At 56.8% G+C, this 20790-nt stretch overlaps 3 protein-coding genes across 3 annotated transcripts; 1 reads left to right on the top strand and 2 right to left on the bottom strand.

The window, feature by feature from the left end:
* Positions 1–1252: 1252 nt before the first annotated feature.
* On the top strand, positions 1253–6109 carry NCLIV_000200 (hypothetical protein; the record flags this gene model as incomplete). Its single annotated transcript, XM_003879508.1, has 1 exon — positions 1253–6109. One exon carries the CDS (start codon positions 1253–1255, stop codon positions 6107–6109), a length of 4857 nt encoding a protein of 1618 aa, XP_003879557.1.
* A 2076-nt stretch (positions 6110–8185) lies between these two features.
* NCLIV_000190 (conserved hypothetical protein) lies at positions 8186–12175 on the bottom strand (the record flags this gene model as incomplete). The annotated part of the gene is made up of 1 exon (XM_003879507.1): positions 8186–12175. The coding sequence occupies one exon, from the start codon at positions 12173–12175 to the stop codon at positions 8186–8188; it is 3990 nt and encodes a 1329-aa protein (XP_003879556.1).
* Positions 12176–16925: 4750 nt separating this feature from the next.
* NCLIV_000180 (conserved hypothetical protein) lies at positions 16926–20790 on the bottom strand (the record flags this gene model as incomplete). Its single annotated transcript, XM_003879506.1, has 2 exons — positions 16926–17080; positions 17544–20790. The coding sequence occupies 2 exons, from the start codon at positions 20788–20790 to the stop codon at positions 16926–16928; spliced, it is 3402 nt and encodes a 1133-aa protein (XP_003879555.1).

Raw genomic sequence — 20790 nt, 5'->3', positions numbered from 1 at the left:
TCACCGTAAAATCCGTTTTTATCGATGACGCCTTTTACTGGTGTTTCTGGCGTTTTTGCCGCTGTTGTTTTGGGGCAATCGGACATTGCTAGAACCGCTTACACCGTTCTCATCTTATTACCAGTGTTCCTATTGTCGTGACACTTTCTCGTAGTTGTTCCTGGTGCGCTTGTGTCACGCTTCACGACCATTCGGGTTGCTCTTAATTCGCTTGTTTTCGTTTGACTGCTGTGCCTCCCCACTCTCCCATGATGCTACAAAGGGGCGTAGTCTCTGTGATCCAGCGTTTCTACAGATATATGCCAAGACAAAAAACAAAACAGCCGTTTACTTCCCTCTTTTTTCGGTTGTCAGTGGAGTGTACTCGTTTTTCTTTCTCTGTCGTTGGCAATTCTCCGACTCGTTTTTTCATACCACGGCACGGACGAGGCGAGACAAACGCACCCTGAGTTCCGCCACTAATGTTTTTCATCGTTTGTACGACCCTGGCGTTTTGTGTCAGACAATTCGATTCGCTTGACGTTCGCGCCTCTTTCTTGTATGGCAGAGTCACCTCTAGTCATCAGGAAACCAGAAGCATTACGTAGCTTTTTATGCAGTTTTCTTCTGCGAGCCGGTCTGGGCTCAGAGCAGAACAACAACAAGAAAACGCTGTTTCCCCTCCCCATCTGTAAAAAGAATTTAGCTTGTCTGCACGAGTTTTGGCCATAAATCGAAAGCACCCGTGTAGACAGACTGAAACGGGAATGAACGGAAACAGAGAGTCTTCCTTACTGTCCACTACACTGGTCTACAGAGAGAGAGTTGACTGCGAAGTTTTTGCGTTCTTGACGAGAAAACGGACACGTTCGTGTGCGAGAACTCTGCTGCATGTGGATGCCTTTCTCTGAACTATCTGCGTATTTTCTTATGGACTTTTCGATTCATGGATCGGATAGCGGCCGAGAGAGAATGTGGTTGTTTTGCCGGCTTCTTCTTATTGAACACAAAGCCGTTTTAGAACTTTTTCCCGACAAGCTCTCGAAATTCACATGTTGTCTTTGATGTTTATGGCTCGGCACACAGCGGGGTCCTCTGACCTAACAAAGACTCGATCCCTTTCTTCTGTGAGAGCAAATCTATTTTTAGATTTTTGTATCTCTTTTTTCTCAGTCGTTTTCGTTGCCACATTTCCGGAGCCTGCCCATCTTGAGATTTTTAGAGTGTGCTCTGCATGCTCGGCGACTTTTTTCAAGTTCTTTACTTCTGCGGGATGTTCTGCTTCAAGCAACATCGGAGAAGCGGAGCTGGAGAGGGTGCCTCTAGCGGCGACGCCTTCACGCTCGGATTCCCAGGAGCAGAAAAAGGGAGAGGAAGAGAGGCCATGAACTGCCCCGCCGTATCGAAGAGGCCAGGACGCACAGGATGGCTGCATTTTCAGGGGAGGTGCTTTCCGTCGTGCATCAGCTCAAAACATCTGTCGAAGGTGAAAAGACACCACAAAGCCGAAGCCTTGACAGGGACCGGAGTGTGTGGCACGGAGGGAAATCAAGGAAACCTCGACAGCGACGACGGCCAAGGAACAGTTCTCCCGTGTGCTGCTGAGTCAGATTCTTTGATGTCCACCGTTTTCAAATCAGAGAGACGCTCTCTTCCAGACAGACCTTCAGTGCAGTTTTTGCCCGAGCAGGCAGCAGCTAGACAAACAAAGGTGGTGGTGAGCAAGGACTGGACAGCTGCAGCAGACAGGGAACGATGGGAAGCACTAGCTAGTGGGAAATCGAGAACGCCAAACGGAGAGCTGTTGAACCCAGAAGGCAGAGAACTCGTAATTGGGCAGAAGAAAAACAGGAACGAAACAGACATAAAGGATCCCATATCTCTCCCTGCTGCGGATTTTCCTTATTTCTTGACGGTTTTGTTGAGCGAGGGTGAAACGTACGTAAATCAGAAGACGGCCCGTCGAGGGGAAAGCAGTGACAGCGGTGTAGTGAAAGACCGGAACTGTGACTCACTGCCTGCAGCACGCTTTACGAGAGGAGAATCTGTGTCGGGAACGGGGTTTCAAGGGGGGTTCGCATCCGTTGAACTACGAACTGAAGAGGGAAAACGCGAGACACCCACTGTGAGCGATTTTGGACTCCACGAGGCTTCCACACAAAAGTGGGATCGCGTGTTCCATGGAGAATATGAAAACTGTTTGGTAGAGAGAAGCAAGTACCAATACGAGTGCCGACAAGATGGCGTAAGCGACGAAGATACGTTTGTTTCTGGGGAGGAACCCTGTGATGAAAAACACACTGGCCCTACAGCAGCGTGTGCCGGCGACGACTGGAGCTGTTGCCGCCCAATAGACACAAACATCTTTGACCTTCCTGGCTCTCTAACGGAACCATTTCGTCTCTGTTCTGCTCCCTCGGAGAGCTCTGGGATTTGTTGTACAGTGTTTGAGAGATCCACATGCTCGCAATCTTCAACGCGAGAAGATGTGTTTGCATCTCGCGAGGACCCGCTGGCGTGCCAGAGAAAAACGCCCAGCGTGCCGCCTCCAGGCGAGGGCATGCTAGCGTTTGGACCGAAAGGTTTTCCCGCTTCCTGTCCGTGGCCAGTGGAGGGAAGAGAACGGGAAAGTTTCAGCTCTCTTCGGGAGAAGGACGAAATGCAGAAAGGAAGACAGTTTCACACAGCGAAACGAATGTTAAGAACCAATGCAGAGGAAATGATCGGCAGAAAACGAGTCAGAATACGGGGCGTCTGTAGGAAGCGGTACACCCGCATTCGATGTGGGGAACACGATATGAAGGAGTTCAAGAGTAGAGAAAGGAAAGAGGACGGTCTCAGCGATCTCTCTAGAAAGGCGGCTTGCTGCTCACGAGACGACTGGCTGCAAACGGAAACAATGCCGCTAACCCCACATAGCTATAGAAGTCCTTCCCAGAACAGTACCTCGTTGTTTTCAGTTTCTCGGTCGTCCTGCTCCTCGAGACACACTCAGACCAGTCACCCCTGGACGGTCCGTCACCACTCCGGTGGCTCTCAAAAGCGGCTGACTGCACTGTTGCTGCCTCGCGATCGGACAGTCCTCTCTTCATCAGAGAGGAAGGGATGTCCAAGCCAGACTGACTTTGACGATGAAGACGTCCCGTTTTCACCTTCCTTTTGCGTTTTCGTCTCTCCCGAAGACACGACAGGCCCAGAAGAGGGTGAAGCGCAACGCCCGTTGTCGTGTCAAGAAACATCAGGGTTCACGCCATTTGCAACAGGAGACTCCGGCAGAATGACTTCAGAAGTCCCCGAAAACGTTTTTCTCCCCTGCCTGCACAACCGTGCCGAAAGCCTTTGTAGCTCGGGAAGCAACAGCGTGCATTGTGACGAGGAGCCTCATGCAGGTACAGATTTGAAGGGACCATCAGTTTCCATTGAAAGTGCGCAGAGTGAGGTACCCGACTACTGTCTGCGACAACGCAGCGAATTTCCCGACGGCAGAAAAGAGTTGTCGGGAACCACGTGCGTGATGGACGAGGTAGCAGGTAATGCCGGCTCTGTGGAGGCAGATAGAGAACACGATGAGAGAGAACATCCGAGTTCCTCGGACAACAAGGCAGGGTTGGAGGTTGCTGCTTCATCCAGGGAAGGAGTCCGAGGAAGACGAGAAAAAAGATCCAAACGAAGGAGACTATCGTTGACAACCGTTTCTGATCCTCCTCCGCTCTACCCAGAAACTCTGGCTCCTCCTTGGGAGAAAGGCGAATTAACATCTGCCTCGACCAACCATCACAGGCGTCCTGCTTCACATCAGGCGGCTGTTTCTGTCGAGGGCGTCAGCTGTTCCAGGTCCACGTCTCACAGATCTGCTCCAAAGGACGAAGACTGTGCGTCTCAGATGCAAGAGGATGGAAATCAGGCGAAATCTCCGTCACAGCCGGAGACACTGCTTTCCACAGACGGAGGACGTTCGCAAACGCCTGAAGCAGAGAACAAGCAGACCTGGACTGAGACAGAAAGATTTATTTCTGTCGTTGGCGAAGGTCTTGTGAGTGTTCTCGGGAGAGGTGCCGAGACACTCCAAAACATACTCGTTGAAAGTTTGCTACAGAGCTGGGTAGAGGAGCCTGCAGGCGCCGCCGCCGATCAGAGCCTGGAGGACGAGGGAACCCGAGATGGATCCTGTACGAAACCAAGGAGACGAAAGCGCCCGCTTGCCGACTTTTCTTGTTCCTCACCGTATTCCTGCAACAGAGAGGTAACTTGTTTGTCCTCATCGTTTTCTTCATTCCACAAAGACTTCTGCAAAAAAGAAGCCGTCTGGGGAGTCTGTGGTGGCCGACGGGACGAGTGCGGAGGCACCGGGCTGACCAGGAGCCCGGTTTGCTTTAAGATTGACCACCGGGAAGGAGCCGAGGCGATAATGGGCCATTTTATGCATCCTACCCAGGATCGAGAACGTGGTTTACTGCACATATCTCTGAAAAAAGTCCCAGATCACTCTTCCTCGTCTTTTCCATGTTACATTTCTCCACAGAAGAGGCTGCTCCGGTTGCAATGCCCCTCGTCTTCCCCACTCGCCTCTCCTTGTTCCCGGCCTGCTCAACCCCCGAACTGTTTCTTTCCTCTACAAGCAGTGCCGTCGTCCGTACCCTGTATCTCTCGTGCGGTGCCCAGAGCAACCGAGACCGGTGAGGTACCCTGTTCTCCTGTTCCTTCCTTTTTGTCTCCGACGCCCGCTGTTGGTGAACCCTCCGAAACATCTGCCTGTCTCTCTGCTGCTCTCCCGCGGGCAACGCCCCACCGAGAAAATGGTCAGCAACAGGTAGACCGTCCCCGCAACGCTTCGCGCCCTGTTCGCGGGGAGTCGTCCAGTTTGAGGCGAGCAGGAAGAACGGCGCCGCATAGTGAAACAGCGAAACTCGAGGTCCTGAATCGGTGTGGTTCCTCGGAGTTCTCCAGTCTCTCGTGGCCTGCAGAAACTCGGAAATCGTGTTTCAGGGCGCCGTGTGTCGACGGCGCGGGTCCGTCACCTAGTCTAGTGGCAAACAACAGTCGAATTCCGGGAGGAAAGAGAGAAAGAACTTACAAGGAAGAAATATCTGCAGGTGTGAAATTCGATCCAATTCGGGCTGGCCGTAGACTTCCTCATACTCGTGGCGAGAGGTATTGGGATTTCCGTTCGACACTTCGTTTCGCTGAAAACAATGGACGTCCTGCGCCTCCGTCTTCGTCTTGTTTATCCTTTTCTTCCTTTTCTTCTGCTTCGCCTTCTACACCGTATTCAGCCGTAGTCTTCGGCAAACCCCCTGTTTCTTCTCCACCCTTCGCTTCTCCGTCACCCGTCCATTCGTGGCCTTCTGGAGGAAGGCAGATGAAACAAAAACGAACGCGAGGCAAGGCTCTGTGGATACCTCTTTGCCCTCAGCCAATTCCGGTTTCCAGGTTCCCCCTCTCGAGCAGAGGGTGTGGCTACACTGGGGCGTGGCCCACGGCAGGTGAGAGAAAGACGAAGGCGAGCCGGCCTTCTCCTCCGTTCTTTCTCGAGCGAATTCAGAAGCCGTCCAGGTTCAAGGAAGTAGGTAGTCCCGGAGGAGTGATACCCACGTCTCCCTGGCTGTTTTCTCAGTTGAACGCACGAGTACAGCCTAACCGTCGCTTTGTCGCTTCTCCAAACACTGCACCGGCAGCAGTTGGAATTCACCACAGGCGAGAGTCACTTCCAGGGCGAATACCCCATTTTCAGCGAATTGCCGATTGCAGAAGAATAAAACCCGTCTATACATACGAGGGGCGGCATCTCCGTATCGCTCAGAATTCCCTTGAAAGCCGGCATGCATCAGGAACCGGCTCACACGCTGATGTTGTAGCTTTCTCCTCTCAACGCACCACAGGAGTCGGGCAGTTCTTTGCTCCGAACGCGCTATCCACAAAGGTCCAACGGAAGACAGCGGAAGAGACGGCACGGCTTCCCAACGCCTCAAATGAGAACCAGCGATGCGGACAAATAGGGACACAAAAGACTGAACGGAACTACTCTTGTTTGTCTACATCAGAAGCTTTCAACAGACTGAATCGGATAGATTCGTACCGCTCCTTACAGGAAATCTCCCTTCACGAAGGTGGCCGTACAGCGACGACATGAGGGTTTAGTTGAGGCTTGTGGTTTCCTCACGAAGTTAGTCGATGATTTTTTCACACGTTGCAGAAGGGATTCACTCAGGCTCTGCTGCACGGCTCTTCTAGTTTTTTGCAAAGGAAAACACTACAGATGTTGAGGGCCAGGATTTCTCGACCCACGAAAGTGGTGGTGGGAATGCGAAACGTAAGCCATTCTGTAGAAGTGGCTTCTTTTCCAGCAGAGAGGAACCCATTTTAAATCAGAGATACTCTGTTCCAGTTGATGTGTTCGTGACCTCGGGTTCGTGGTCAAAGAGGAGACGGGGGATGGGGGTATGCGGAGAAATGGCCACGTTTAGAATGTTTTGATTTTCCCCGCAAGATGAGGAGAGAGAGGTTTCTCTTTGAGGATGCGGAGGAGACACTGGCAGCGAATGTACAGTGCACGTGGATTCCATGCACAGGTATGAGTCTTCAATTTTGGCGGAGGTTTGTGTGGCTCGTGTCTCGAAAGTTCACAGAGCAGGCATCCACATCCATGCATCTTGGTCTGTGCTACAACTGATTCACGTGGCCGTCATGCAGGTGTGACTTTCGAACTGACAAGGATTGCCGCGTTTTTTCCAGAATGCATGATGCCTGGCCCTCTGGCAGTCGAGGACGTTTTTCCGCAGCATTCCGCTGCAAAGACCCGCCAATGTTTGCTCCCCTGGAAGCAATTGTTCACCAAAACAGAATGAAGTGAGACTACAGACATTGCCCATCTAGTTGGTAAAGTTTGAGCGACTCAACTGACAAAGAGTTCCAGGGCCGTTATGACCACAAGAAATTGCTCCGGAACAGTGCGGGAACGGAAGCTCTGTTCGGCCGCATGAATTGGCTGTTCAGGTCAGAGGGACTTGCTACTCCTCCAGGCCGTGTGTGCGAATTAGTGTGAACGCACAGGCCAGGCGAGCACTTCTGATTCAAAGAGGCGCAAGAAACAGAGGGTACGAAGTCAGGCGGAGAGCTTTTTTTGGCGCGCCAACCTGCTGGGCTTTCCTAGCATTCTCCTTGCCTCGCTGCACACTGCACGCAGCATCGATCAAGTGGCGCAAGTCCCTGCGAGGAAGGGTTTAGGTTGTGTGTGTGTGTGAAGCAAGTCAGGAAAACAAAGTAGGCTCCCCAACAGAGAAGTCCTTGTGGGCGTGTACAAGAATGCGCACAAACTGTCTCTAGCAGTGTTTTCACCTTTAGCCTCTGGCTCCTCTTCATTCTTCCCTCGCGGAGCGGAGATTAGCTGTTTGCGTCCCCAGCGCTGCCGGACTAACGGGCTCAAACACGGGAAGTAAACCTCACGTTGCTGAGGTCGAGGCAGATTCCAAACTTCACACCTCTTCTTGTCGAGATAGCCAAGACTACCCTCTACAACGTGCAAAAGCCTCCGCCACGAGGCACAGCACCCGCACGCGCCGCTCCATGGCAGAAAAAGGCGTAAGCACGACAGACCGGTTCTTTGGTTTTCTCGTCTTTCGGAAGGAACCCCGACTGTCGATTGTTCAGAAGCATCTCGGCCAAGCGACCAATTTCGGCAACTACGCATGAAGGAAAAGGCCGGAGCAGATGAAAAGTGAAATTGCGAGCACGTTTTCGAGCCCAGACGAACAGAGGTTCTCTTCAGATCATACATCAGTCAACCTTCTGCGCTGCAGCAGCTGTCCACACCAGCACACTACTGATCTATAGGATTGATACATCTGACCAGCCGAACCGCTACTTGTTTTGAGTCCTCTATCTCCTTGTATTTCCATTTGAGTACCTGTCTACCGTCCCATCCCTCTATCGGGATATGCTAGCATATGAAAAAGGAACGTTTCTGGTGTTCGCGGTTACAAGCGTGTCGCTCGTGGACCGCCGTATACGAATTCTCATAACATGTTTAATCTCGATTTTGAGCGACACGGACAGCTCTCACCCGTCGACAGACCGAGCGGTATCAAACCTTCTGCATTTGGCGAGAATCACGAGGCGACGAACGGCGTATACGCACGGCTACTTGTAGAGGTTATTGAGGCAGCTGTCCATTGCGACGTAGACCGTGGAGTTCGTGTAAGCTTCTGTGTCAACTCCTCTGCCCATCCGTTGTGTCCAGAGTCAAGATGACGGGCTCCGAAGGAGCATGCGCGTCTAGGTTCCCCTGCGACTGCAGGCGGCAACTCGGGAAACAGGGTTCCCGGTATAAGTCTGTCGCGATAGTTGTGATCTCTTGAAGAGACAGCATGAAGTTGACGCCGTCCGCGTGGTTCTTATGCACCCACTCCTCGCTGGGCGCACCCTGTGGGAAGAACTCCGGAATCTGCCAGTCTGCTTCGAGCCTGTACACGCTCACTCCGCCCACATCCAAAACGTCGAAATGCTTCATCAGGTCAAGCACTTCTTCCATCGGGAAATTTTCTCTCGTTAGTGCTCCTGCGTCCGCCTGGTTCTGGAGCTCCTCCAGCAGCCAGCGAGCGCGTAGCACGGCAGGTAGCCTTGTTCTTCCGGATCCTTGCTCGTCGTTCCCAGTCTCTTCCCCCACCTCCGCTCCGAGACAGGGGGAAGACGCCTCCGATGTCAAGAGGCCTGCAGAGGAAGCACGAGCGGAGCCCGCCCAGGTTCGTCCCCGCTGGACACTAGGAGGCCTTTCCGGGCCTTTCTGTTCAACGTTCACTCCTCTGCAGTTCGAGGGAAACAAAGGCTCCATCCCTTCGCTGGCCCGGTGCACGGGGATGTCCGTGCTGTTGCTTTCGCCGCTCCACCGTCTTCCGCTGTCTTTCCTCATCTTGCGTGGCGTCTCCTCTCCTAACCCTAAATGCTGCGTTGGCCAGCGGCGTGTCAGGTGCGCGGCAGAGTGAAGACTCCGCTCGGCGTTTGCGGCGCGCCGCTCGAATTCTGTGGCTGAGTCGGCTCCAGGCGGTGCCGAACAGAAACCCGACGGGGCGCTAAACGAAAAAGGGAGCTTCTCCGGTGAAACTGGCGCCGCGTTTCTGGCTCCGTTCATGGCAACTCCTGTCGCCCCAGAAGGGGCAAGCCCCCGTGAGGTGGTCCCTTCTTCACCCGTCGCCACAAATTCAGGCTGGAGAGGCTTCCGTGTAGAACCGTCTTTGCCAGAAAGTCCTGCTGAGAAACCAGACGAAGAAGGCGCGGAAGGCGAGGAAGAAGCGGAAGAAGGAACGGGCTCGAGAGGCTGCTTCTCAGAGGCCAGCTGGCGCAGCGAAGACGCGACGGAGGTTGCGGCGGTCGTGCACGGCGTCAATGCGGTCTTGGAAGTCGCGTGACAGCAAAAGGCGTCGGGAGTCCGTTCTTCCGTGGCGGGGCTACTGCGGCCTACGAGCGCAGGAATCGAAGGGGTGAAGACACGACTGGTTTGACTGCCACACGAGCCAGGAACGCCTGGAGAGGAAGCGTCGGGCGCTCCTGAGAACGGTGGAGACGCCGTCCCAGCAGAAGGTGAGCGAACGACGGAAGCTCCACTCCCCTGGAGGGTCGGGAAATGACGACCGCGTAAAAGGGGAGTTGTACGGTCGCCAACAACGCGATCATGCAGAAGGGCGCTGCTCACTGGCTCGGGCATGCGTCTGTACGTCCCCCGGCTTTTCTCCACCGAGGTAGCATAGAAAGGCGCTATCCCTCGAGTCTTGTCTGTGTCAGCGGGATACATGGTCCTGCGTTGGGGTGTATGCGATGGACGTTCGTGCGTAACGAACTGCGAGTGTGACGAAGGCAGCCCGTTCAACGGGTTCTTTGTCTCCCACTCTCCCCGATTGCCTTGCGGAGAGGAAACCGGATGCACGAAAGACGGGAGAGAGACTTTCTTTTCAGGTCGCCCGGTTCGCGCCAAGTTGAGAGGACCGTTTGGTGAGAACGGCTGTCCTCCGCGGCCCTCAAGAAGAGTCGCCGGAGCCGTGCGAAGCCGCCCTTCAACTAGGCCCCAACCCCCCTGGCGTTTCTCGCGGAGAGATGGCGCCGGCGCTGGGACAGGTGAAAAACGCAAAGAGGAAAAGCTCGGGAGCATGTGCAGAACCATTCTCTTGTCGAGTTCCGTCCGTTGTTCCGGGGACTCGACAGGGCGTCCTTCCGTTTCAAAAAAGCCCAGCCCTGCTTCGATTCTGCGCGGGGCGACGGTTGACCATGAACCGTCCCGTTGGACGTCGCGAACGGTGTCCGTTCCTCCCGGCTTCTCTTGGCGCTTTTGCTCGTCGGGAGATTGTGAGAAAGCGCTGCAGAGCGAGGGCAGCCCGCAGCTGCTCAGCGCGCGCGAAAAACTGGAAAACCGCGTCCTCTCGCGACGGAGGAGAGTCGGCGAACACGACCTGGGGCGCATCAGACTCCCCGAGGTCCTCACGCGGACTTGCGAGTAGTTCGGCTCTGGCGACAGGCGCGGGAGCGTGTCCACGAGGAGGTCGACCAGCGACGCCGCGCCGCATTCGATGGCCGTGGCGACGCCTTTGCCGACTGAAGCCAAGACTGTCTCTGCAGCTGTCAACCCCGTTGAAGCCTCAGCGGCGCCTTGCAAGGAGGCGCGAAGCCTGTCGGCTGTGTAGCCCCCGCCCTGACTGCCGTTAGGGTCAGCCGGGACTGCTGTTTGCCTCTCGACGCGCTCCCTACAGGGCTCCCGGCCTTTCCGGAGTTCCCCGTCCGCACACGTCTTGCCTCGGCCCGTGTCGGAAGGAGACGAGGGACAGGAGGGGACGGAGGACGAGCCGCAAGAAAAGGCGGAAGGGGAAGACAAAGAAAAAAACGAATGCGAAGCGGAGGAGGAGCGCGAAATGTTTCCGTTGCAAGAAAGTTGAGGCTCCCCCTGGTCTTCCCGGGATCTCGAGGAAATCTGTTCGTCTGTTTTATTGAGGGAACACTCGTTTTTGGAGGATCCAGCGTCCGCGTCTCTCGGCAGCCTGTCCTCCCTGTGTTCTTCTCCGTCTCCGGCGTGTCGTGCTTTCTGGATGCCGGGGGGAGGCGCGAAGGAGTTCGCTCTGCACACCCTGACGGCTTTCTTCTGTTCGGCGGAACCGCTGGGCGCCGCGTCGGCAGAGTCCCATTCAGTGCGGAGAGGTTCGTCCTCCCTTTTCCCCTCACGGTCTCGCCCCACCCCCTCAAGGAGTTGACCGGCGGAGACTGGACTTCTCTCTGCGAGCCCACGCGACCCTGAGAGAAAAGGCGCACACGTGCCGAGGAAAGAACAGCTCGACCAGACATACCCCACTGCAGCGGGACAGCACGCGCGGGAAGCGATTTGGCGGCGAGGGACAGCAGCCGCGCCTCGGCCTCCGCCGTCCCGCCCCGACGGCTCTGCTCCGGGTGAACGCGAGAAGGCAAACGAGGTCTGCTCGCCGCCGGTGGGAGGAGCGAGCGGCGCGTGGCCGGCGGGGGCGAAACGCCGCGAATCCGCCCGCGTTTCAGACGAAAGTACAGAAAGAAGACTTCCACGAGAGTGCGGTTCGTCGTCGTCCTGGTCCTCAGAGAGATAGCTGGAGTTGAACGCGACGCTCAGTTGACAAGACAGCTCATTCCAGGGCTCGCCGTCGTAGTCTTTCGAAAGCGAGCGACTCCGAACTGGACTCCTGATCTCCCTCCCTCCGGCCGGGCGCACCGCAGTCCGAGGCTCCGGCGTAGGGGGAGGATCTCGCGTGCTGGCGAGTCCACGTGGAGATAAAAGGCGACTTACGGAGAGACGCAGGGCTGGGGATAGACGTTCTGGAGACTTGGGGAGGTCGGAGATCGCACCGGCGTCACCAGACGAAGCGGATGGCGCGTTCGTGGGAAAGAAATCGGAACGCACACCACGGGGTGGAGCCGAACCTCGCAGCGAGCGGTTTCCGCCTCGTTGCTGGCCGCGCAACGCAGCAGCGTGCGAAGAGGCACTCTCGGAGACAGAAGAAAGTTCTGAAAGGGAATCCTCTTGCTGGCTGTCGATGTCTCGCCGTCGCCTGCACGAACGCGGCGGCGGCACGCGAGCGGGCTTCTCTCTGCGCCGCGCTCTCCCCGTCTCTCGTCGCGCGGGGGCTCCGCTCGACTGCGACAGCTCCGAAAAGGGTGGAGCAGGGAACTTCGTCTCAGCTTCTCTCGAGACCATCTGGGCTCGCGTGTCCCTGTTGCATGAGCGACGGTCTCCACAGTGGACAATGCTTTCTGCTGCGCGAAACAAACTTAGCATCACCTGACTGTCCGAGGGCGAAGACGCACCTCTCGCGAGGATTTCCGTCTCTGGGACAGAAACGGGGCAGGAACTCCTCACCGAGGATCCCGCATTCGGGAGCGTAGAATAGTTCTGACTCGTTGCGTTGTCGCAGACTTCGGAGCCGTGGGAAGACAAAGAGCGACAGGGCCCACGCCAACAAACGTCGATCGAGGTCGGAGAGTGTGTTGCCGAACCAGCGTCTTTTTCGAAAGGAGACAAAAGAGAGCCCGAAGCGCGAAACGCCAGGCAGCGACGGAGGCCAGGCGCCGGCCAGGGGTTGCGCGGGCCCGAAAAAGACGCACATGCATCAGCCGGAGCGGGAGTGAGGCACTCTGGAGTCGCCTTGTCCCCTACCTGCAGAGGAGCAGAAAATATGATGCCCGAGAGCCGGTTTCCTTCCCGAGTACGCCTGCGACGTGTGTCGTTTCACGCCGCTCTCTTCAAAGGCTCTGTTGAACAGATTCAGGGTTCCCCAAGGACTCCCCGCGGGCCCCGCCTTACTTTGCACAACGTTCGAGCTGTCTATCGTTAGAGGAAGAGAGCGAAGAGGCAACACACTTGGGTCCGACGGGCGGCGACGCAGGCGATGGATCTTAGTGCCGAACGTCGTTGAGTTTCACGATAGAAAAAGATGTGCTTGGCTTCACCAGGATGGAGGACCGGAGCCCACCGATGAAGTGCGGTGAGGCATTTGACTGGCGACGCTCGCAGGGATCAATTTCGTACCGGAAATAGACACAGACGACTGGCAGGTACATCGAAATTTACTCAGGGGATGTATTTATCGACAGGGAGAGCGCGCGAACCCTTTTTACATCGTTACCTAGCTATTTGCGTCTCATCTATATCTAAATATATAGAGTATGGGAGAAACGGAGAAATGATTCGACCGCCTTCCTGGCGCGTTCCGCGCCACACACACAGTGAGGGCCCGCTCTTTGGGTGAGGGAGAAACAAAACGCACACGAAATTTCCCCAGTGTCGCTCACCTTTGTTGTTTGGTCAGCTTCGTTTCCTACTTTCTCCTGGTCTTTCTTCGCGTGCCCGGTATCCGGAATCCCCCCTTCCGTGGTCCGTGTCTCTCTCCCCTGAGCGCCGCTTTGTCGTCCACATCGTCTGCTGTCCGGATCACGGATCTCTTCAAAGACTCCATGTTGTTCCGGGGAATTTTCCGGGCCTTTTTTCGTAAGGAGGGCCCACCATCGCTCATACCGAGAGAGCCGCGTTTCTGCGGAGTGCGATCTGCTTCGTTTTCCCTCAGTGTGTCGGGACACCGAGGCGCCTCTGCACTCGTGAGGTTCTGTTCCTTCTGGTGGGCCAGAAGGCCTTCTTGAAAACAGGCCACGCGAGAGGCGTCGCGGGCGCCTCAGGCTGAACGAGCGAAACGCGCCGGGAGCAAACATGAGAGACAAAGAAGCAGCGGAGTCGGCTGTGGGCTTTGATGTGTCTGAATATGTGTGGTGGCGCCGTTGCGGAGAGGGACGAGGAAAAAACCGAGTGGAGACAGTGCGGTTTGATCTGTGCATCAGAGAAAGAGAGACGACTTCTTCTGAAGAATGGAGAGGCAAAGAAGGAAGTGGAGCTCCACAGTGTTCCTAGAGGATGGAGAAGCTACAGAAAGCTGCGCCGCATCGATGAGAAATACAATCTGAAACAAAGAGGCCTTCTTGCCAAGCGCCCGGAGGAAAAAGTCGAGACCTAGCAGCCATAACTCAGCGGGGCGCGAGAAGGGAGACAGACTGAGGCACAAAAAGGGTCTAGCGAAATGCCTGTATGTCAACGCTTTTTTGACAAGTGGACAGTCCGGTCGCAAGGTGAGACCGAGTCCAGATACGCCGTTGCCGTTCTCAAACTTCGCACCTGGCGCAATATGTGTAAAACCATTCGGTTAGATATACAAATGTCCGTGTGTGCGCGCGTAGAGATGGACTCCATGTATTTGGGGATGCTGATACACGCAGTCAACGACACTGATAAAGGGGAGGGGAAAATTAAGTTTCCAACCACCGCCGGTGTTCAGGGCCTTCTGCTAGGGCGCCGCCTGGCTGAGGCAGAGAAAATGTCGACACCTTCTCAAGTCTTTCGGTTGGGAAAAACGAATTTTTCTGATGGAAACGACAGCTTACAGTTCTCGGAAGACCACCTGAGTTTTTCGCATGTGAGAAAGAACCAAAGAAAAAAATCACAAGACCAAAGAAAGACTGCAAATGCTCTCTCTACGAAGCCATCCTTGTCGGGTTTACCCCCGTTTAACCTGTTTTTCCAAGCAACTGACACCGATCGTGGCTGACTCCCATGTTCCGCGCCCTCGGAGTTTCTTCAGAGCACATGCATAGTATGCTTGGGACAGACCACGCATGATCCTGCTGTCAGCAAAGCTAGAAATTCTTCGTTTTTGGACGCACACATGGCACCTGTGCATGTTCGCAAAGTTTCAGTCGATGGATTAATGTAACTTCCCGTGGAAACATGCACTTTGTCCACCCTTTGTAACGCCTGCCGTGTCCTGCGACCCACACCAAGTGCGATCTTGATTTACCCGCTCGCCACACAAACTGCAGCTGGTAGCTCGGCGGGGGTCAACACCTATGAGCGTCGCGAATACGAAGTCGCGCTCCATCTTGCGTTGTATTGACTGACCAGAAAAAATTGACTCCCAAGTCGGTTCGAGTCCATGCAGTGGTAGTGCACACAGTTTCCGATAACGTTGAACCCGATGGGTTCGACTTGGAGAGAATACTGCTCTCACCGGTAGAAGTGGATACCTATATCCGGCATGGCGGTTCTAGAGTCACGTGCTTCTCGTAACTTTCCTGTAAGTTGTCAGGACACCAGCTTCTTTAAATTTGACTACGCAGAGTAACAAGATTTGCAGCAGCTCTACAAGTATGGCATCTTTCCCAAAAGGAGACTATAAGAGATGGCATCTCAACAGGTAAACAATTTCCGACAAGATACACGACATTCAGACCGCACTAGCCCTAAAATCGAGTATTGCCTTTTCCTGCTGTTCCTACGACATGATTGAATCCGCGAGTACCAGCAAAAATGACGAGTCCTGTAGTCAGTGTATTGCATGTGCCCAATATGTTGATCGATAGCCTATGAAGACCAGTGAACGCGTGAACAGAGGAGAGCGTTCGACGTCAAAACACACTTGAGCGCTGTGAAGCAAGAAGTACTTGGTTTACTGCCGAGTGGTCGTTACATCCTTTGAGCGCCACCCTCTGAACTGCATCTTGCTGCCACAGATCGTGCATCTGCGCGAAGGAAATGGAGGGCATTTCAAGCAAACTTCTCTCTCCCTCCTATATCGCTAGAAAACCGCAGTGTCCCTGAGCCGTGTGTTTGGAGCTCTACTGTCTAACTCTCAAACCCGAGCCCCCAGCGTGAACCCATCAATTCCCTGCATGGGTCCAAGTAAACAGATCTACCTTTTTGGCACAGAGGGGTGTATACCCGCGTGTATGGAAACACGGGTTTCCCGATCTCCAGTGAGGCTCCTCTCGTTCGGCTTCCCTAGGGATTCTGCATGCATGAGACAAGTGGCTAGACTCTACGACGCCTTCCCTCGTCCACTGCCGTTCCGCCGCATGCGGTTGCGAGCGACGCGCTCTCTAGCTGCGCATCCCGGCTGCGTGCCTGGACCCAGATCGGTTTCTGATGTGCGATTGATTGAATGCAACTGACGCGACCGCCGATCTCCCACAAAATGTACACCCAACCCGTGTGAAACGAAGTGCGAACGGCGGAAGCCAAGCAGGCACCCGCAAACTGCCCTCCCTTTATAAGGATCACACGTCACCAGCTGAACAGACACTAAACGCAGGAGTACGCGGTGAATGCTTCCACCACCGAAATTGGAAAAAAATGTTGCAAGGAGCAACGCCGCACCGAGCAACAACCAGAAAGAGCCACGCCGTTCCCAGAAGAGACGCCCGCTGCCCTACCCGACTTCGCACGGTGCACAGTCCCCATACACACTCAACAAGAGAGACTACTCCACGGAAACAAACGCACGAACGCGCCGCACAGAGCCGCACCTCGTTCATTCAAAACAAGGATCGCCGCGCACCGCCTTTTCCCTCACTGAGCCTATGCGGCAACCTCCCCACTCACACGCCGACATCCCCTCTTAAACCCGTCGGCTCCAGTACCAAAACGGTGCACATGCATATGCAGATATATATTTACATATCTAGATAATATATTCTATCTAGCTATACGTGTATTTGTGACGGGCAGTGTAAACGCGCGTAGTTGTACATCACATTCCAAACAGGTAAACCCTATATCGCTTCGATGCTGGCGGTTCACGGAGTGAAGTTTTATAGAGTTTTGCGTCTGTGCCTCCGTAGCGGCGCTTCGCGTTTGGCGACGCAGCCCGCTTCTCTGCACGAGTCACCATCCGAAAAACCGTGGAACTTGCCGAGAAGTGGCCTCAGCGTGGGGGCCTTGGAACATCCCTTCGGAGCTCCAAGTCGCAGTCCAGAGCGGTTTCTCGTGTGTGTTTGAAGCGGGGACCAGACGTGCGCCCTGTCTCCCTGTGCTGCCCGAAGAGAAGACCGAGCCGACTCTTGGGCGGATGGCGTGGCGCCGAACGGAAATTAGAACCCTTCAAGCGCAAAGCGGCGACACCCAGAGCTCAAGACTGAGAGAGAATTCGGCGAACCAACTCGGGGTAGAGGTCCAAGCGACGCGCACGGGCCCAGCCAAAGTCCAAGTGTCCTGCTTCTGGCCACAGCTGGACAGTCAGGAGATTTTTGTCGATGCATGCCGAGAGATAGGCCACCGATGCTTCTGCAGAAAACACAGAGACATCGAAGTACGCGCAACAAGCGCGTTGTCGACGATTCACAGACGGGAACGGAGGAACGGAACGACAAACGAGGAGTGTGTCCTTACGCCCGTTTGCGACTTGCGGCAGGTGTCTTGGCTTCTGCGCGCTGCATCCGGTTCTGTCCGAAAGAGGACGTGTCCCAAAAGACGCGAAGCGCGATCTCCGCGACTGCCGGGAAGGTGGCGGTTTCCCCCAGACAAACTGGCGAAAGTGAGTTCGAGGTCGTCGGACCTCTCCACTCCCGCTCTCTTGGACCCAGAGCCGCCGTCCGCCCCTATAGACTCCCTCCTCCCCCCGGTTCCACGTCTGTCCTCACTGAAAAGACGGCCAAGAAACTGCATCTTGCGAGCTCGAGGAAGGTCGAGTCGCCTCCGGCCTCACGCCCTTGCCCGGAACGAAAAGATATGCGCGACAACCGCTCACCTGCATTGACGAGGTTGTCTTTTCCGCCGACGATGGCGTGGACAGGGCACGTGATGTTTTCGAGGCGGTAGGACGCGGCGGGGCCTGGCGTGGCGTCTCGCGTCTCGCCGACTCTCTCGAGAACCTGCCGCGCTCGGTTCCTCTGGCGAGTCGCCTCCGCTTCTCGGCGCTGGAGCTGCAGCTCCTCGCGCGTCTCGTGTGTCTCGACGCCGAACTGCCCGATGGGCGCGCCGCCGTGCATGATGCTGAGCCAGTGCTGGAAATTCAGTTTGCTGGTTCCTCCGCTGGGCGTGAACTTGAAGTTGATGCAGCGCTGTCGCCAGGCAATGTCGCCGGTGTAGAACCCCATGAGGCGGTGTCCTGCCACGCAGTCTCCAAAGACGGACAGCGCAGGCGCGGGAAAGAGTTTCTCCGCAGCCTTGATGCCGTAGAGGAGCGGCGCGGGGTGGTTCAGCCCCAGCGAAATCAGCATTCGCGTGGAGAGCGAGAGAGACGCGAGCGGGTGCAAAATGACTGGCGGCGAGAAGAGCACGAGAGAGTGGAACAGAGCACAGACTTCCGGGTAGGAGCACGCCAAGGCGATCAACTGCGCCGCCCCCTGCGACTGCCCCAGAGCCCAGATCTTGCGCAGGCGAGCTGGCCGACCGTCCCTCGCGGGCTGCGAGAGAATGTGCTGCAGCATCGCCGGGACGTCGTACGTGGCCATGTCGTGGAAAGTCCACATCTGAGACGAGGCTGCAGAGATTGTCGAGAACGGCGGAACGCGGCGGAGCTCAGAGTCTCTGCCCTCGTCTGCTGCGCTGTGGGACGCGCCTCTCTCCTGCGGGGTCGGCTGGCGCCCCGGGAAAGGCCAGCAACTCCACGCCCGGACTTCGTCTCCAAGAGGATCGCCCGCCGACGCAGGCGCCTGGCCCTCACAGAGCGGCGGTGTCGTAGACCGCGGGAACGCACTCGCACGCTGTCGAGACGGCGCGGGGCTCGTCTGCCTCGGGGATACCCGCGTGCTGCAGTCTGACGCCGCGCGGGCCTCGCGGGTGCTCTTCGCGCCCTCAGCGCCCTCGTGCCAAGAGTCTCCTCCTCTGCAGAACGACAGGCGCTCGCCAAAGTGTGGAAATCCCGAGTCGCGATCACCTGCGTCGCCAGCCCGCGGCAAGCGCTGAAAGGGAAGACTCCAGCGCCTCGGGCGGCGTCTGCTGCACGGCTGCCTGGACCGCAGCAGGCGCATGAGCGTCTCCGTCGCCTCCAGGCACGCGTTCCGGAGAATCCTCCGCTCGTCGGCCTCCGAACTGGAGCTGGGAACGACCGGGAAGGGAGTCAGACCCGTGCACTGGCAACAGAGCTGACTGCAGGTTCGGAAGCGCGAGTCCTCGCGCAACTCCGATGCCCCACAGGGAGGCGCTTTCTCCCACATGCGTCTCTGCGTCCAGTCGGCGAGCTGTGCCGCCGAAAACCCCACCTTTCCGTCTGGGTCTCGCACAGTCTGCGCGCAGTCCGCGAGGAGACAGGCGTCCTCGTCACAGTCGAGATCCGCGCTTGAGTCGCGGAAACAGTCTTCCCGAGATTCGCCAGCGTCGCCAGCCGCCTCGCCCGACGCGCCCTCGGGGGCTGGGGCGCGTCCCCCCTGCGTCGCCCCGGCCGGGTTTTCCCCGCCATTCCCCCGCTCGCTGTCCTCTGCCCGCGTCTGTGCGAGCTTCTGCGCCGGCCGCAGGTGAACATACTCGTTGCCTCGGTTGTTGCCCAGCCACACGTCGCAGCCGCTTTCGACGAGCATGAAGGCCAAGGAGTCCGCGCCGCCGCTGACCCAGTTCAGCGAGGACTCCAGAAGGCCATGCTGCAGAAACACGATAGGCCGCTCGTCGCCCTCGCGTGCACTCTTCTCGAGTTCCAGGCGCAGCGCAGCGCGATCGACGTTGACGGATGGACGCACCGGCTCCAGCGTCGCGGGCCGGCTCCTCTCGCCTTCGGAGTCGCGGGCTGTCCGTACACCCGGAGAGATGCCGCTCTGGACGTTTTCTGTGCACGGCAGACCGGCCAGACGACGCCCGCAGTCTGCTGGAATGCCGCCCTCGTCAGTGGAGCGGCGCTTGCCCGCCGACGCCTCGGAAGTTGCCTCTGGCCCACGGACTTCTGCCGGCCTAGCAGAAGTCCGTGAAACGGCCGGTGTACAGACAGCTGATCCCTCACCGTCACTCACGCCGGAGAGAGGCGAGTCTTCCGGCGAGAGATGCGTTTCGCATGCAGACGGCCCGGGGTGGGGAGCTATCCGCTGGCTGATCACTGGCGGCGGCCGCGGCCCCGTCGCCGAGGAACCTGGCAGGCGTTCGGTGAGGTGAACGGACGGTTTTGCCTCTCTGGACAAGTGACAAAGAAAGTCGCACCGACACGTCCGAGCGACACCGCGGAGACCGCTGTCGGGCTCGCCAGGCGAGGAGGCGCAGACGCGCGTTGCCGGCTCAGCTTCCGTGCACGCACATGCGCCGCTGTGGACGGGACATTTCCCCGAAAAGTTGGGCTGAGGCGAACAAGCGAGCGAGCAGCAGTGGTGAGATACCTTCGCTAGGCGGTAGAAGAAGATTTCGCAGCCGTCAGCCGTCCGCACACAATGCCGCTCTGCCTTTAGGCGTCCATCGGAGAGGATGTGCGTGAAGCGTTGAGTCGGATCGCAGCAGACTTCGAGGTACCGCCGGCGTTGCAGCTGGAGAAGCTTCACGAGGAAAAACCGCAGAGCGGAGACGACGCACCAGCGTACCATTCGGTCTACGATTCCCGCGGAGAAGAGGTTCAGACAGAAGAGAACGCAGCCGTAGAAATATGCGTAAAGAGGCGTGGCAGGCGATTTCCCTTCCGTTTCCACACGCCCGCACGTGCCGCAGCCACCAGGGAAGGAGGCAGGGGAGTCAGCCGAAACGTGCAGCGGCGAGCCGACGCCCCGCCCCCCTGTATAGTGTTCCTGCAGCTGAGTTTCTTTCGGAAGGATTTTGACACAAGACAAGCGCTGGCCATCCGGCGACGAGAGACCAGCAGGGGAGCGCGGCCTGCCGGTTGCCTGGTCCGGGAGCGGAACCCCTGGAGGTTGCCGCTCCGCAGGCGGAGGGAACACCGTTTCGCGCCGCCCAGGAACGCGAGAGACTCCTGGAACGGGCTTCTTCGCACTCTCTTCAGTTGTGCACGCGCTGCGAGGTCGCTCCAGAGAATCCGCAGAGGCAACCACTTCGTGAGGAGACTCACGAGATGCCGCACCGGGCAT

This window comes from Neospora caninum, chromosome Ia, assembly GCF_000208865.1.
Source record: "Neospora caninum Liverpool complete genome, chromosome Ia".
Lineage (NCBI taxonomy): Eukaryota > Apicomplexa > Conoidasida > Eucoccidiorida > Sarcocystidae > Neospora > Neospora caninum.
This window is presented reverse-complemented; position numbering and strand designations above follow the sequence as displayed.